The sequence below is a fragment of the Aquila chrysaetos genome, chromosome Z, assembly GCF_900496995.4.
Source record: "Aquila chrysaetos chrysaetos chromosome Z, bAquChr1.4, whole genome shotgun sequence".
Classification (NCBI taxonomy): domain Eukaryota; kingdom Metazoa; phylum Chordata; class Aves; order Accipitriformes; family Accipitridae; genus Aquila; species Aquila chrysaetos.
In genome coordinates, this window is record NC_044030.1 from 31,969,232 (window position 1) to 31,986,886 (window position 17,655).

Consider the following 17,655-nt stretch of genomic DNA (forward strand, 5'->3'; position numbering starts at 1 on the left):
GGCGATGCCCAGGGGAAAATCCCTCCTCCCCGGCGAAGCCCCCGGCTGCGCCTCCTCTCCCGCATCGCAGCCGCGGGGCGCGTTTTCGGGGGGAAGCGGCGCGGGTTCCCCCGCGGACACCCCACCGGGGCAACACCAGGGCTGCGGGCGGGAAGCCCTTTCGCGCAAGCCCGGCGGGCGGGGGAAGGAGCGGGGCGGGGGGGGGGACCGGCGGCGGGGCGGGCGGCGGGCCCGGGCGTGGCGTGGGGCCGGCGGCGCCGGGAGGCGGCTCAGTCCCCGCTGCCAGCCGAGGGCGGCCGGCCCGCGGAGCAGGCGCCCAGCCCGGCCCGCTCCGCGCCGCACCGGAGCCGCCGCCGCCGCCGCCGCCGGCCGGCGAGGGCGGCAGCATGAGCGGCGGGCGTAGCGGGCGATCCGCCGTGAAGATGGAGGCGCCGTTTTACCCCGAGGAAGGACTGGAGCTGCTACCCGACTTCGTGCCGCTGCTGGGTTTCGGTACCGCCGGCGGACCGGGAGCCGATGCAGCGGCGGCGGCGGGGCAGAAGCTGCTGCTGGGCGCCGGGAAGAAGCGGGACCTGGCGGCCGCCGCCCCCGCGCCACTCCCGGGGCCCTTCGCCCTTCGCCCGCCCGCCGGCGCCCGCGGCAGCGCGGCGGCTCTGCGCTTGCTGCCGCCGCCGCCCGCCGGCCGCCGCAGCCCCGCCGCCGCCCGGCGGCTCCGCGGAGCCGGCGGGCGGCGGCGGGGCGACGGCGGCGGCCCGCGGCGGCCCGGAGGCCGCGCTGGGCTCGGCTGCGGAGCTGCCACTGCTGAAACTACCGCCGGCCGCCGACCTGGAGCAGCTGCTGATCCAGGGGGGCGCGGGGCTGGGGTCCGGCAGCCCGGGTCCGGCGGCGACCGGGGCAGGGAGCGGCGGGGCAGCGGCGGCGGGGCCGTTTCTCTACCGGCAGCCGGTGACGCAGGAGCAGGAGGGTTTCGCCGACGGTTTCGTTAAGGCCCTGGCCGACCTGCACAAGCAAAACCAGCTGCTGGCGGCGCCGCCGCCGCTATCCGCGCCGGGACCCTGCTGCACCGCCCGCCCGGGGCCGCCGGGAGCCCCCGCCGCCGCAGACCCGCCGGCCGTCTACACCAACTTGAGCGGCTTCAACCCCGCAGGGCCGCTGAGCCCCTCGGGCAGCGCCTACCCCGCCGCCTCCGCCCCGCCGCCGCCGCCGCCGCCGGGCCTGGCCTTCGGGGCGGCGGGTCTGGGGAGCGGTCGGCTGCCGCCGGCGCGGTCCCTGGAGGAGCCGCAGACGGTGCCCGAGGTGCCGCCGTCGGCGGGCGGGGAGGGCGGCAGCAGCGCGCCGACGCCGCCGTCGCTGTCGCCGCTGGACGCGGAGAGCCAGGAGCGGCTGAAGGCGGAGCGCAAGCGGCTGCGGAACCGCATCGCCGCCTCCAAGTGCCGCCGGCGGAAGCTGGAGCGCATCGCCCGGCTGGAGGAGAAGGTGAAGGCGCTGAAGGGGCAGAACGCCGAGCTGGCCGCCACCGCCAACCTCCTCCGCGCCCAGGTCACCCAGCTGCAGGGCCGCGTCCGCAGCCACCTCTCCTCCGGCTGCCACATCAACGCCGCCGGCCATCCTCCTCCTCCTCCGCCCGCCGCCGCCGCCGCCTCCCAGCCCCGGGAGGCGCCCTCCGAGGCAGCCGCCGCGCCGGAGACCAGCGCCTGCTGAGGAGGGGGGAGGCCCCGCCGCCAGCCGGCCCCATCCCCGCCCGCCGCCGGGGCGGCGTGGAGGCACCGCGGGGCCGAGGAGCTCGCCCGCCGCCGCCGCCGCTCTTCTGTTGTTTTATTCTTATTATTAATTATTATTATTTATTTGCGCCCGGAGAAGGCGGTTGCAGGAGTCGGGTGTCGCTAAGCATTTGCCGAGGTCTGTCGATGTTGCACACAGCAGCGAAGGTCTCCGTGGGTGGTTTGGGGGCAGGTGGTTGTATTTTTCCAGTGAAGTACTTGAGCTCTGCAGAGATTTCGGAAACTAAGGAAATTCCTGTTTACAGAAAGATTCAACTTTATTTTCATGGGGGATATAAAAAGTGTGTTTCCTAATACACCTTACTGAACTGTATAGCAATGGATAAGCTTTTCAAACTTAAAAAAAAAAAAAAAAAAGCCAGAATCGTACCCTTTTGAAAAGATGTGCGTGTATATATATATTTAAAACATAATATGGCTATGTATATTTTCTTGGTATTGATAAAGAACTTTTTTTAAAATACCGTCTTTCTCTAGAGCTTTAATTTGCCACTGAGAGTTAAGACAACTGTGTGGGTGCTCTTGCACTTACACAGCTGCAGTTTTAAAATCGAACCCTGGAGGGAAATGATTTTTGTTGTAAATCTTATGCAGGATGAAACGCATTGCTGACTCAGTCATATGAAAATACTTTTCTAAACTGTACGCTCCATATTTCTTGTGCCAGTGCAAACTTGGGGCATTGATAGTTATTTATTGAAACTTGAACACTTTTGGACATTGCCTAGACCTTATTTTTCTAGATAACATGTTAGTAGTGGAAATGGTTACTTTGGCAAGAAGAGCTTTACTTTTTTTTCCTTCACTGTGTACATTCCAGTAGTGTTAGCTCTTTACATGGTATAGTAACAATTTAGTGCTATACAGAAAAGGGCTGAGGTTTGGGGCGGGTTAGCTATAAAGGTGGTAATTCCATTGTATTCTGTTTGAATAAATCACAGAAATATTATGGAGAAGTAGATTTATTTTTCAGTAGAAATCTCTGTATCTTGCTTCTTGGTCTGCTTTGTTCTGAAGAAACTTTCTGCAATACTCTAGAGACAGAAAGTCAGCGCTAGAACGTGAAATGTTTTTCTGGTTGGGAAGAATTGGTGTGATTTATTTCTTTGTCAAGATTTTACTAGTAGAAGAGAATAGCGAAGAAACTATTTCCTCTGATTAGACATAATCCTCAATAAGTTTTTGAAAGCTTTAGATCCCTTGCTCGGTACTACTGCCTACCTTGCTTCTGCTGCACCTGTGTATTTTGAGCATAGCCGCTAACGCCGCGCTGTCGAGCCCTGTGGCGTGGTGCAGTGGGAAGGGTTTGTCGGAGTGTGAGGGTCACCCCACCAGAAGCCCCTTGGTGCGGGGGCCGCGGGCCGGGCCTGCCACTGGGGGAGGGCAAGGGCTTCTCCTGAGCAGATCCAGCTGCAGAGCGGGGCCCGCTCCCCTCTTTGAAACTGTGCTAAAAACTCTGCTTGAACTCAGAGGCAAAACTTACATGGGGATACGTGTCTGTGCCAGCTCGTGAAAACTGGGGATTGCACAAGGATCCAAGGGGGCATAGACATCCTTATGTGTACAAGCCATTGCTCAGATCTGTTAAACCCACTCAGGAGCTATTAAACATCTCTTACTTCTTTTGAAGGCTACACTTGATGCTTTGAAATTCAAGAAGAATGGGATAGACTCACAGTTTTTCTTGCTTTTATTGGGGATATGTGAGTGCTATCTGTTCAGAAAGTTGAGCTGCAGCAGTCAAGTGTATGAGCTTTTTCTTTTAGTGCATAGTCATTCCTGGCACGCGTGTGAAATGACATGACAATGCGTAGTAATTGTGTTATTGTAGCTGAGATGCTCTGAGGATATTTCTTTTCTTAATGCATATGCAAATTAGGTAGAAGCCATATTAGTCATTGTATAACTGTTTAATCATGTCACTAGAGCCTTTTTCGGTGGTTGAAATGATTGTCTGTAACAGTACCTTCTGCTGTTAGAAATACTAGTGAACAGATAAAAAATTATTTTGATCTTAACACAGGTTTAAAGACTTCTTAAAGGTATTCTGAACCCAAGAGCATACAATCTGTAGCACTGCCTGTTATATAATAACTGGGTGAAAAATAACTGGTTTTTACTATGTGGCAGGCATCACCTATCTGCAAAGATGCTGCAAGACTGGAGAAACTGATAAAGACTTTTTCCACACACACACACACACTTAACATGCTTTCCCTACTGAGAGAGCTAATGCTGCCTGGTAGATACATTGATGTGAGATGCTTAGCTTTACTGTGTGTGTAGTGAGGTGGGGTTTTTTTAAGAAATCCTGGAAAAGTTATTAAAAATTACATGGGTGGACACTGCTGTTTCAGTTCTCGTATTTGCAAATGAATGTAAGGCTAGGGAAAGATCTTGCAGTAGGACACAGGACAGTGATAAATGCAGCTGTGCAGTACTTGTTCTTTACTTATTTTACCATTTCTGGTCAGAATAAATTAGCAATGTCCAAGGAGAAGTGGGGGATCCATAAGACACAAGGAATCCCTGCAATTCCCCTTCCAAGCCAAGGGCAGGGCTATAATGGGCTATAACCTGGCAGGAATATAATGAGCTCACCCTTTTCAGCATGGTAATGTTAAACCTGAAAACCACCACGTTAGCTCTTTCCTATTTGAACTTTCTGCAAGAGCAGTCCTGCGTCCAGCCTCTCAAAGATCTCATGTGGTAACTTCTTTGATAGCCTGCTTTATGTTCTAGCTGACATCTGTTAGGTGGTAGAAATGCTGACAGGCCAGCTCCGTTACCCTGATGACTGATGAGAGGTTACTAGTGAGGCTGGCGGCTCCAGCTCTGCCAGAGGCTGCTACTGTGATACTAGAGTTGTCCGAAAGAAATATGTTCCCTGTAGCATGACAGGTTACCTTCATAAATGCCTTCTTTTATCTGGTGTTTGGGCTAAGACACAGGATCTAACAGTGATGTGACGAAAATCTGAGAATAGTGGGGGGGTGGTTGGGTTTTTTTCCCTATTGATTCTGCTGGAGGTTGCTGCACCTATTGCAGAGATATGGGTGGATAACCTGAGCACCTAACAGTTTAAACCAATATAACAAGACTCAGGAGTGCTTGCCTGCTGCAGCCCTCAGGCTTGATTGTTACTGTCTTCTAAAATGTATCATTACCCCTGCAGTGTTCCTAAATCTTTAAATATGTCTTCTTTATTTTGTCTTTCCTTTTTTCTTCAGTTTGTTGCAGCATTTTTCATGTCTGTTTCTTTTAGGTTTTGATTTTCTGCCTAAAACTTTGGTCACTGTGAGATGCTAAAAGATAGATAACTGGGTAAAAATTTTCCAGACTGTTTATATGATTTCCATCAATGTAGCTCCTTTTCAGTAACTGCAGGCAAGTTGGCTGTGTAAGTGTCACTGTGAAAAAAAAAAAAAAGGGAAAAAAAAAAGAAAAAGTCAGTTTATGTTCAGTGGAACCTCAGCACTTTTTAGCATTTTTCTTCATCCTTCAAAACTGTACCATGTTTTGTTATACTTGTTCACACTATTTGCTAGTCCTTAGAAAGATTCTCACTGCATGACTTGATTTGCAGGCTACCCTCATGCCCTTCTGATCTGGTTTTGCATTCCAGGTGCAAACCCATGACAAATAAACATCCCTCTTTGTTTCTTTGCCTTCTGTGTGATCTCTGCTCTGGAAATTATGCAATCCCTTCCTTTGCCTGTTTAGGTTGGTGGATGCTTGGTCCTCTGCATCATGCTTGCTGCTCATGAGCAGATTTTGAATGTGCTTGAACCGATGTCTTGATATAGATGTGAAGTGCCTTCCTATTTAGGTGCTACAGCAAAACAGTTTGATTCATAAATGGCTTTCGTTTCTTTGAATTGTTATCAGATCTCTTCTGTCTTGGGGAGTAGGAGGAGGAGTGTCTGTGGTGAGGGAAGTCTTGTTCACTCCTCCCTTGGGCAGAGGGAGGAGCTCCCATCAGATCTGCCCCTGCTTGCAGTGGGTGCAGGGAAAGTACTCCGCTCCGCCTGACTCAAATGATGTCATTGCTCGAAAATTTCATTGGTTTGCTCCCCAGCGTAGAACGGGTAGTGAAATCTGTCAGTATCACAAGGTGTCCAGACAGGTCTGGGTGGTTGGTGAGTGGTTCTCAGAACTTTCACTGTGACTTCCAAGCTGCGCCCATTTGGCAGGCTTAGAGAGGAATTCCCGAAACATAGGTAATTTGCATACTTTGAGAAGTGTAGGTGTTTGGGGATGATAAGTCCTGATTACTGAGAGGGGTGATTCTGGTGGTGACATTTTTGTCATGAGCCTTTGATGGTCTTGCAAGAGGTAAATACCTCAAAGGATTTGGACTCTTCACTACTGACTGTCATGCACTGTTCAAGATCAAAGGGTGGCCCTACTACAGTTCTGTGTTATCTTGGTTTGTGTTTATGTCATTACTGAAGGAAGAGTCATGAGGCATCCTTTTTTTTTCATTTAAATATCGATTGACTGTGTCCATCTCACCTTTGACAAAGGAGTGATCTCCCAAAGTTAAGCCCTGAGACATTCTGCAGTTTGCAGCTGTTAAAATGGAAATTTTATTTGGCAGCTAATTTCTAATCGGTTACATGGCTTGATGATACTTTCCAAATTATTGTATAGTGGTGTTCGGTGGTGTCTGTAGTACAGATGCATGCGATGTCTGAATTACTAATTGTGCTGAAAATAGTGATTTGGCTGCCATAACCTGAGTCTTGGCTATTTGAATCCAGTAGCTTCTTAGAGAAAATTTCTCTATATCTGAAATTAATATGCAAGAAATAAAAACCATCTACTTGTAACAGAAGTCATTCTTCAATGCATTTTATGTGTCCTTCTGCTTCTGAAGTGTAAGTTAAAAAAGAAAAAGCGATGAGTTATATTGTCATTTATTCTTATGTGCAGCTGTAACTGCTGGTGGATAATTTCTTTCCTTACTTGATTCTTTAAGTTTCTATGTTTAGCAAGTAGACAAATTGGAGTATGGCATATCTGTGTGCATATTTGATTTGTACAAAACCCCTTCCGTTTTCCAAATATTTTGTTTTGCAGTTTTACTGTAACTGAGAAAGATTTCCTAGGCTGTTTTGACACTCTTTGTTCACTTCATCTGATCAGTATTGTGTGCAGTGACTGTGCATCTTCCAGCAGAGGTGGACAGTAAGATCTGTCAGGGATTCACCTTTTTTAACATTTGGCAAGACCTTTATCAGCAGAAAAAGCCTTGAACAGAAAGCTTTCACAGTGCATAATAATCCTGCAAATGTTGACTGATCTTTCTAACGCCACAGTCTCTTCTGTGGGGCTGCATAATGGTTTACTGAAATCTGAAGTTTCTTATAAACTTGTTAATATTACTGCACATAGTGAAACTTTACTGTGAAGGTGTTGGTGAATTAAATCTAAATTTAGGGAGACTTAGGCCGTTACAGTGCATTATGGGAGACAAGAGGCCTTATTAATTCTCAGCTACTCCTGTCCTGTGTTTCAAAGATCTCGCTCTCTTTATCCTGCCTGTGAAGTGGCTTGCAGCTCTTTGTGCTGTGAAACTTACCTCTTCATAATGGCTGGTAGTAACTCAGAGGCGGGACAGAAGCAACTTCTGCATGAAGTGGTCATGTGTGACAAACTAAATGTAGGTTTCTGAAAAACACTGCAACAGTGAGTGCACAGTGGAGAACCTGCTGTTGTCCATGTGTTGCCAAGAGAATCTAGAAACTTACACACCTAATTCATAACAAGGGTGGCTTTCCAAGACACTGTCCTGTTGACTTGCTAGAGGCATTGATCCTTGCTGCTTTCTTTAGTCTAGAAGCAGTTTTCCTAAGCTATTGCATACCAGAAGGTTTACTTTCTGCATCAGTATAGTCACAAACCGGATCTCTGCTTGGATGTTGAAACAGTCCGCTGCATGTAGGTCAGCCAGAATGCCATGCTCTAGCTGTCTTCGCAGGGTCCTGCTGAGGAAACAGTGGCGGGGAGAGGAAGGAAACCAGTCTAGGATCTGTATCTTCACACCAACGCCGTGTTTTGAAATGCAACTTTCTGTTGAGCGGTCTTGACAAAAGTGTATCACTGATGTAAAAGCACTGAATCTTGGTCTTGTGCCTGCAGGGGACATGAGTTCTTGTGCTGGAGTTCTGCTTTTGGTGGTATCCTCTCAACTCAGTGCCAGCCACTGTTAGGGGAAAAGGCAGCAAGTCCAGCCTTTATGAACAAATTCTTCTGAAGCACACAGATAGCCGCAAACACATGTCAAGGTGTTGTGCACAGACACTAGCATGCATAGAGAAGGGCATGGCCAAACGGAGGAACTGTGATTTTCTTCGCTGCATTGGTGCACGATGGGGCATCTTCATATTCTTTGTCGTGGTCGAGTTCTCCCAGAAGAAAACTAAGCTGCAATTCTGTGTGTGATTGCAAGGTGATTTTTTTAGAGTTCCAGTCAAATTGGAGGACTGTCAAATCCTGCAATGCTAAATTAACACAAAAAGATCATTTATTTTAAAGTCACATTTAGCCTTAATGTAATCTCAAAGTGCTGCATTTCATATGTAGTAATTTGCTGCAAAGTGAAGGGAAGGTTATTATAAATAATGTTTGCAAGGGAGTCACCCTAAATAATTACCTACCTGCTGTTTGCTTTTTTGTCTGTTATCAAAATGTCTGTATCCATAGCATGGCCAGCTGTAAATTGTGCTTTGCTCTGAATTTTTAGTGCTAGTAACAAACAAGGTCTGCAATAGTTTAAGGAGTATATGTGCTGGCTAAATGGCTTTTCTGGAGGAATTATGATTTCTGTAGGAATGCTTTGGAGTGATGGTTGATTATGGAGCCTTGCTAACACATGGAGATAATAGATATGACCAGTTCACTGTGCACTAATACACTGCTAGATTTTGATATTTAGCACACTGTTGATAAGATTTACTACTAATTATGGGTGGTATTGTAAGCCACCTAAATAACGTCCACGCAGTCTGGAGAGCTGTGTCACTGGTGATCAGTAACAGATCTTCCATCCCATCCCAGAAAAAAAATCTTTGGCTGCAGTCTTTGTTTGTTTTGGGTTTGGTTTTGCAAGTTTGGTTACTTTTCTAGATTAAGTCCTATTTTACTCTTCCCTTGGAATTTATTTAAATAAATTTGAAAACCTTTCTGCTAAGTACCTTGAAGCATCTCTTGCAACTGTTCAGTTACAATCCATGAGGTTGTGGTATTACTTCTGTCAAAGATGGAGAAAGCTGAAGCTGTTAAAAGTCAGGCTTCTCACTGCATCCCTCTTCTTAGACCATGGACGGAACATTCGAAAATTCATAACCAGTAGCTTGAACTCTGTAGAACTGTTTGATACTGTTTTCTTATCCTCTCCAGAACAGTTTCCACCCCCCTGAAGGGTGTGTGGCCCTCTTGCCTGGCATGGAAAATTGACCTTTAAGAATAAACAGTCTTAAAAAACAAGGCTTACAAGTCTTGTGGTTCATGCTGAGCCTTTTGAAGGATAACATGTTGAGCTTGAGAACCTTTCCCAACCTCCGTTTCATAAATCTCCAGATTTTGTTGTAATGCAGAACACAAGCAACATGGTGGCATAGAATAAAGTTAATGGACTGTTCCAGAGAGCGTATTTAGGATACCCTCCTTCTTTTTCACTAGTAACTGCTAGGGGAAGATACCAGTAGAAGATACTGGTATAAAACTTGCACTTCTTAATGAATAGAGCCAGAGGTCAAACTCTTGTTTTTTTCAACTTCTACCATTCTGTCTTCTAATGTCCTTCATGGAAGGGTGATAGAAATAGTGGGAAAATACTGACTACTGGAGAGTTAAATAATTTTGTTATATATAATATGTCACATAAGCTATGGTCATAAGTAGCTAGTACACCTATTCTATTTACAGTCTGCAAGATGATGCCTTCAGAGCAGGGATTCCTGAAATGCTGCCCAAGTGTCATTACCAGTCCAAACCATTTTGTGCCAGTTACTAAAATGGTATTGTAAATCCTTGCAATGTTTGAAAGTCTTTCTGGGCACACTGTAACTGAAATCACAGCACAAGCGGTATGTCTGTGGTATCTTTGTGGTATGATGCCATTTTCCCAGGAGGCCAAAAGTGTGTAATAAAGTCTACTTTTTTATTCCTTTCCCCGTGGTAATAGTTAGAGATGATTGTTGGAGGAATCAGCGACAGTAAGAAAAAAACAATGAATCCAAGGAAGAAATAAAACTTATCTCCGATACAGTATTTAATGGTAGTATTTACTGTCTGTTTAAGTGGCAGATTATTAAGATTGCTCTTCAGAATGCTTTTTAGCTTGCTTTGTTTTGTTATTACTACTTAAGTGTCTTCTAAACTTCTCTTCTTTGGAAATTGTGCCCCTCCCGGTTTGGCCTGATGACTGGTAATTTCACACTTACTCTTATTTATTTAAAGCCATGGCAACCACCATACTGAAATGTCATCAAGTAAAGTCCAGGTCTGAATGCTGACTGATGATGCAAAGGTCTGCTCTCTAATAAAATGTGGCCGGTGAAGGATGAGCTCCAAAAGGCAGCTACGCCCAGTCTTCAAGCATTTGCTCTAATTTCAAGGCTTTCCCATGTGGTGTTGCTCAACATGTAGCAAAACAAGTTCTTGCGAGCCCCTTGAGCATTCCTCCGTGTGTAACAGATTAGATATTCAGGCTTTGTTAGTTTTTATCTCCTCCCCGCCCCCCCCCCCCCCCAAAAAAAAAAACCCCAAACACAGAACAGAAGACCCAACACAAGCAAATCTTGGAGAATTGTTTCACTTTGTTGCAAAGTGCTATTTGTTAATTACAGAGACACTTGGCGCAGTTCTGACATGCGAGCCGTCAACATAAACACTTACTTGCACCAGTCATTTTGCTTTGGTTGCTCTTGGCTAATTTGTAGGGGACAAAGGGAAGGGAATAAATGTTGCAATATAGTATTGTGCAATTTCTGGCTTTCAAATAGAAAATGATGAGCAAGTCTGCATAGGCCTCTCACCCACCAAAATTTGGCCACTGATTGTTACCACTCCCACTCTTCTTAATTAGGAATGGGTCTACTGATTTCTTAAGGTCAAAAGGAAAGAAGGGTAGAGATCTTAAGAGAGGGCAGTATCAGGGCTGTTCTGCTGTGAAAGGCCCTGAGCCTCCTGGGCCTTAAAACTCCAGTTAATCTGTTGGATTACCTCGAGTTTATGATGTCTGAAGGTAATTCTTAGGCTCCCTATGCAGGATCTTACCAGGAAAGGTGGCTTGGTCTGTACTGCTGAATAAGTCTTGTTGGTGAAGTAGCTCTTCAGCTTTCTGTGTTTTTCAGTCTGTGGAGTTGTAGGACATCCTTCCAGGGCAGTTTCTCTTTCCTGGAGTGGCTCATCTAAGGCTGGCTTGTTCTTCCTGCAGTTTCTGCCTATGCTGAAAATCTTTCTGAGGTTTAGGGGACCACATACATGCCCTCGCTGTGTGGTGTTCATGATGGCTAATGTTGTATCACTCAAAACAGACCCCCTGAGAAAGGAGCAGCTCCAGATAGGTGCAACTGGGAAAGATGAAATTCATCATTCTTTGAACAATATGTCTGTCTTTGAATCAGTTGAATAGAGCAACTAACTCCTATCAACTAAAAAGGAGAGAGCTCCTGGGCAATAGGACCCAGCTGTGAAAGCACTTGGTGGTTTCTGGTGCCTGGTTCTTGTTGAAGTCCGTGATGCAGAAAACACTTAATGCCCTGCAGTGCCATAAGCCTTGCAGTATCATGGGCTGGGACTGCTGCTAGGATCACGCAAGTGCTGTGGTCCTCATTGGGATTAGAGTCGTGCCACCTACTGATCAATGGACCAAAGGGATCTCCTGAAGAGGAGAAGGAGCGCCTCCCTGCTGGGTAGCTGCCAGCATCCCCAAGCTCTCTTTTTGTCTAAAAGGAGAAGTGCGAGCAAACTTCCACTTCCTACAGCTCTCAAATCCAGACTGGTTCTTCCCAGGCCTTCAGGCATGGCTCTGAAACTTTCTCATTCAGGACAGCTGTTCAAAACGAAAGGTGGAGACAGAGCAGTTCAGATTTGGCTTTGCTCTTCCAGCAGCTTACGTGCAACTAGTGGGTGGGTGGCTGTCTGCCTACATCCTTTCCTGGGTTCTTGTAAGTTGGGTTTACATGTACCTTCTTATTCTGCCTTATTAAATTAGCTGGCACAGAGGAAGCCTCTGAGAAACCCTTTCAAAATCTGTGCTTCAGGAAGAATTTCAAAAAATGACAGTATTTGAATAGATTCAAAGAAGCCCCAAAGAAACAAAAAAAACCTGAACAACAAAACAAATTACTTTGTATGGGTACAGAAATACTTCCCCTTTTTTTAAACCTGATTATTTTGGGGAACTCTTCAAACAGGTGTGCTGGCAAGGACATTGCACACAGATGGAGGTAATAATAGTGAAACAAAATTCAGTAGCTACTCATTTGCTGGATTTGGTCAGGAGAGGTTTATCAAGGACACTTCTGACAGCTTTTTTTCTGATGCGGTGATTTTTTTTTATATAAACAGAAGCTACAGGGCTTAATAATATACAACTGAGGATTATGTCCATTGTAATTTTTTTACATTACTTTTACAAACTATGTAGTATTATATTCAAAATACTTATTTCTGAGACAAAGTGGATATTAGTTGGCATCTTGAACTTGATTAAATGTAAAACATTTTCTTAATTTAGTGATGTGTTTAGAATACTGTAACTTACTGAATATACAACAGTGATAACTGTGTTTACAAGAATTTTCCAGTTCCTACTGTTCAGTGGTAGCCAATTTGTTTAAGAATTAAAAGTAAGGCATACTGCAATTGGCAATCTTGGAAAAATTAATTCAATGCTGCTACCACTAAATACTGTGGGATGAATACCTTGGGTTTCAATGGCAGCAGAATTGTATTCCAAGCCTCTGTCTTAAGTACTTATGACTAAAAGGCGACTTGCCTTGTGCTCATTTATGTATCCCTGTGTGTAGTACATCAATTAGGTATCTGTTAATGATTGATTTGTAACACTAGGACCTTTATGGAGATCACAGTGGGGTTTTTGTTTGTTTTTGTTTGTTTCTGAACAGACATGTAGACATTTTGGAATGTATAACATTGATCCTTGTGCTGGAATTGTTTACATGCAAAAAGGTATTTATGATTTTTTGCAAACTGCAATGTGCAATTTTGTACATGTGTTTTAAACTAAAGAGTTTATAAGGAAGATATTGTATGTACAGTACTTGGACATGAGTATTATTTCTTTGATATAAATATCTAGAGGAAAATTAAAATTGCTTTATATTCATATTTTTGGCTGTGTTTTTCATTATTTCAGCAAGAAATTTAGGAGTCAGCTTAAGGCATAGTTGGCATTTTGTTGGAAAATTCAAGAAGAATTTGTTGATCTGGGCTTTTTAAAAAATATTTTAAAATTATGCTTAATATGCTGCTTCTTTCAATTGTATCAACATTCTGAAGTGCAAGGAAGGAAGAATTTCTTCTTGTAAAAATGCTGCTCTTCAGGATAACTTCCCTGTATGCTAGAGCAGATACAACTCAAAAAGTAAACTTTTAAACAGAGCAAAAGAGAAGAGAAAGTCCAGCTCTTGTGACATCAGATTTCAGGCCATTACTAAAAAATGCTGACTGGAGTCGTCTGCACTGTGGGACGGGACTCCAGTTGCCTGTGTCGTGACTTCTCTGTTTCAGTGGAACAAGCGATGGTAAAAACTTTTTGTCATTCAAACTGTTCTGAAGCCACATCTGGAGCAAATCTGTTGAATAAGGCAACTCTTTCTTTCCCGTGATCGTTCTTATGCCCATTGCTACATCTTGACATATTCCCAAAAGAGAGCTACTCAGTAAACACTGCCACGTGCTTAAAAACACTTCTGAAGTTCCAGTTGAAAGCTCCCCTGCTCTGGGAAGGCATCCCTGCCTTCCGGATACATCCTTCCAAACTGAGTGATGAGGGGAAGGACTGAGTGCCAAGCCCCACCAAGAATGCTCCAAGGATGCCAGGTTCAAGGAAGAGCTGAGAAGCGCAGTGGTGCCAGTGCCTTTGGGTACTTCAGCTCACACCCCAGCACACAGCTGGACCCTGGCTTGTTCTCTAGAACATGGTTCCAGAGTCTAGTGCATGGTTCTAGATCTCTGGTGCATGGGTTCCAGATCTGACACTGAAGAAACGGTAGAGGGACTGGTTTCTTCTGGTTAAGATAGGAACACTAAGATTTTAGAAGTATGCAAAAGTTAGAGGGCGGGGGAAAGGAAGCTGTGAGTGCACTGTAGTTCAAGCTGTTGTACATTGGCACTTATGGTTTATGACTGTATAATCAGTTTGGTGTGGGATTATTGTGACTTCTAAATGTGAACCATGCCTCCTTCAGTGCTCTGGGAGTTACTTAATGCTTTTTAATCTCCACGTTGTGCATGGCTGCAGGCTGTGTTTCACACATGCTAGCCAGACCACTCCTTGCAGACTTCCACTTCACTCTAATACAAATTCCTTCCTGGGAGAGTGTGTAGCAGTCTTGAAATAATCTTATGGTTTCCAAATTAAATACAGAGGGGAGGCAGAACAACAAGATGGTGAGAGCCTTTAACACTTTGATAGATGCTTGAGGGTATTGTTGCTAATTTTGGATGTCAATTTGAGCTTCAGAGCCTAGTTCCATAGAAAAGTGTTTTAAGTATGTTGTATAAGAACCTATCTACTTGTTCTCTTTAAGCTTTCAGTTCTTCTGGCCTTCAGTGTCTCAGAGTGGTGCTTTCCGAAGTGTTCAGGAAGGAGATAGATTAGACTCTATTATCCACAGGGTGAGGAGTAAAAGCTGGGTGCTTTGCATTGCTTGAATAACCTGCAGGATCGTGTTCATTTTTTTTTGCTTCTGAGATGGTCTCTTTCTCCTCCCCCTCTGTCTCTGGGGTCCTTGCAAGAGTGGAACAGACATAGCCCTGGCACAGGTTCCAAAAACATTGTCTAAGGTAGTAATTCAACAGGTCATCACTTATTCCTGGGCACAGCCTGTTTTCTAGACTAAGTGAGGCAAAGGCCCAATGGTGCTCCTGCAGCCTGCTATTTCTTTTCCTTCAGCCTGGGTGACTCCGGTTCTGGCATACGCCCTTCAGGTTGATCTGGCAATTGCATCAGTTGCCAGAAGTCAAATAGCAGGTGACACACAAAAGCTGTGAACCTCTCTCACTTGTCCTGATGTGGGGTTGTTACTTTCTGTTTCACCTGCAGCTGGCTGCATTAAAGTAATTTTTAAAAGTTTTCCTTTCTCTGGTGTGATGTAGCAATGTGCAAGATATGACACACAAGTTGCATTGGGTTTCCCCCCACCAACTGTAAATGAGGTCAGGAAGTGTAAATGACAAGACTTCAGCCCATTTGGGCAGATGTCTCATCTGAGCCATCCTGCTGAATCCGAAATTTGTGCCTTCGTCATTCTTGCTGCAGCTCTCAAATGTCAGTCCCAGAAAGGCCCTGCTGCAGGGGAGGTGGGGAGCTGACCATCAATAGGTGCGTCAGCTCAGAGACGTGGTTGAATGGATGGAGGCTGTTCCCTACTGTCAGCCTGAGGTCTGCAAGTTGGGCAGGGCTGGAGACCTGATTCCTGAGAGTCCAAGTAGCAAATGCCCATCATAGCTCCCTGGATACATGTCATGTCCCATGATTGTATGTATGTACCCATGCTATGGGTAATGCATCCTAATGATTGAGTTTTGGAGGGTATCTCAAAGCTCATTCTTCAGGAATAAAGTAACCCAGTGCAGGAAAGACAAATAGGGCAGCCAGATCACATCATTTCCAACCAGCTCCTTGCAGCTTTTACTAATGTGTGGATGCACCTGCAGTCAGCCGCCCTTCGAGCCATACTGTTGTGTTAAATGGACTTCTGCTCTGCTTGGACCTGGCAGCTCCTGTGCACCTGTAGGCACAGAGTCACATAACCCACAACACAGCAGCTCTGAACACTGCACTACCTAAGCTAAATAAGCCTGGAATTAAATGTGCATCCTTTGCTCAGCTTATTGTTTTGGTTTTTTTTCTTTAATCAAGCAAGTTTTTTCCTTTGGACCTGGTAGAGCAGTCTCTCTGCAGTTTCCATAGGGAGGTTGCTGCTCCTGGTGACTGGCAGGCAGGACAGCAAACAACTCAGTCATCCATGGCCCTGAGCTGTGGGCCCAACTGAAAGGAATATGAAATGGGTTGTTAGCTGCAACCATTGCATCTGCTTGGCAGCTTCTATGAAGGGCCTTAAGCAAATCTTACCCTTGAAGGTTTACAGCTACCCATGGCCTGTGTTTTACAGTAGAATAGACGTGCCCCTGCATTACCCTATTCCTCAGCAAACAGCTGGACCTCCTGATGCTTTGCAAGTCCTGATGTTTATACGCAGTTGCAAAGAGAAACTCTTTGCCTTCCTCTCCACCCCGTTCCCATCCTTCCTATATGCCTGAGCTCTCCTTCGGTGCCTCCCACTCACTGCTTTTCTCTAACCCTAATGCTGCATCTCCATCTGCTCCCTCCGGCTGCAGCTGGCAGCCTCCCCAGCTCCCCAGCTCCCCTCCCTCTCTCCTTGCCTTCCTCACCCAGGTGTGTGTGGGTACTTCCCTGCTCCGCAGCTTGCTCAATATACCCTCCTGAAGAGAGAAGGACAGAGAGAGTGCATACTGGCAGGAGTGTTCCCCTCCATGGTTTCATCTATCGATGTACAAACGAGGAAAATCTCAGTTCAATGAACTAGTAAACTGACCGACAACTGCAGCTGTAGGGGAGGGGCACTGCCTAACACGCGAGCGCTGTGAGTCCCCAGGGTCAGCACAGCCTCGCTGTCCTATGCTGGGCAGGACTGGGGTAAAGCCACATGGGAGAGATCATGGCCCTAAAAACTGGGTGGGCTTTGCAGACTTGCCCCTCAGCTCCAAGGAGCTCTTGGATCTCACTTCTCTTTGGGGTTCCTGTTTAGCACGCTTAAATGGGAAGAAAATGAAAGAAAATCCCAGAGAGAAAATTACACGAAATTGAGACTAATGTAAATACTTTGGGGTAAGACACTAGCATGGGGCACTTGTAACTATTCCCCAAACCACACTTTAGAAAATTGGCAACTTGAAGGTAATTAAGAAAGCACAACAGAGGTGCCATATTGCCTCTGCTGTTTTGCCACAGGGCAAGGCTCTCCAGTATTTGCAGTTGGATATTAAGTAACAGTTGACTGGGGGGGGGGATGTATTCCAGTCTCTTCTTCTCCTCACTGTAGTCTTTTGCAGAGAGATAGAGATTTAACTCCAGGTGCTGGCCAGCTGAGTGGATCTCAGGAGGTTAACAACTCTCCCTCCTCACCTGTAACTTCTCTCTTTCACAGTGCGGCTATTTTTAGTGGGTGGTGGACAAAATGCTTTCTTACTGACTATTCTGAAGCCTGTTCTCAGACCACCTGAGAGCACGCACTGTGGCTAAGGCAGACCCGAGCCAAAACCCAGCTGTGCAAATGACTGGTCATCTCATTAAATCATTGAACATCTTCAGCCCTCAATATCCTCCTTGGATCACCCCGTGCCTTTCTGAAGGTGTTGGAGGCCCACTAATCACTGATTCTGGACATTTTAAAGGACACTCTTGCCCATGGGTCACTGTTTGGGAATAGCCACGTGGGCTTTCCAGTGCCTGTGTAGCTATGGCTCTGGCAGCGTGACTCATGGCAAACCTTTCCCAATGCCTTACCAGTTAATCCTTTCAGTTTCTTTAAATGAGACACGGGGCAAATGTGACTCATTGTCGTTTTCGGGAAATGACAGTTTTGCAAAG

The 17,655-nt window shown here is 46.1% G+C and overlaps 1 protein-coding gene across 1 annotated transcript; it reads left to right on the top strand.

Annotated features, from left to right (window-relative positions):
* Nucleotides 1-386: 386 nt before the first annotated feature.
* LOC115337197 (transcription factor jun-D-like) lies at nt 387-13,145 on the top strand. Its single transcript, XM_041121079.1, has 2 exons — nt 387-639; nt 692-13,145. The coding sequence occupies exons 1-2, from the start codon at nt 387-389 to the stop codon at nt 1,699-1,701; spliced, it is 1,263 nt and encodes a 420-aa protein (XP_040977013.1). The 3' UTR covers nt 1,702-13,145.
* The last annotated feature ends 4,510 nt before the right edge of the window (nt 13,146-17,655 follow it).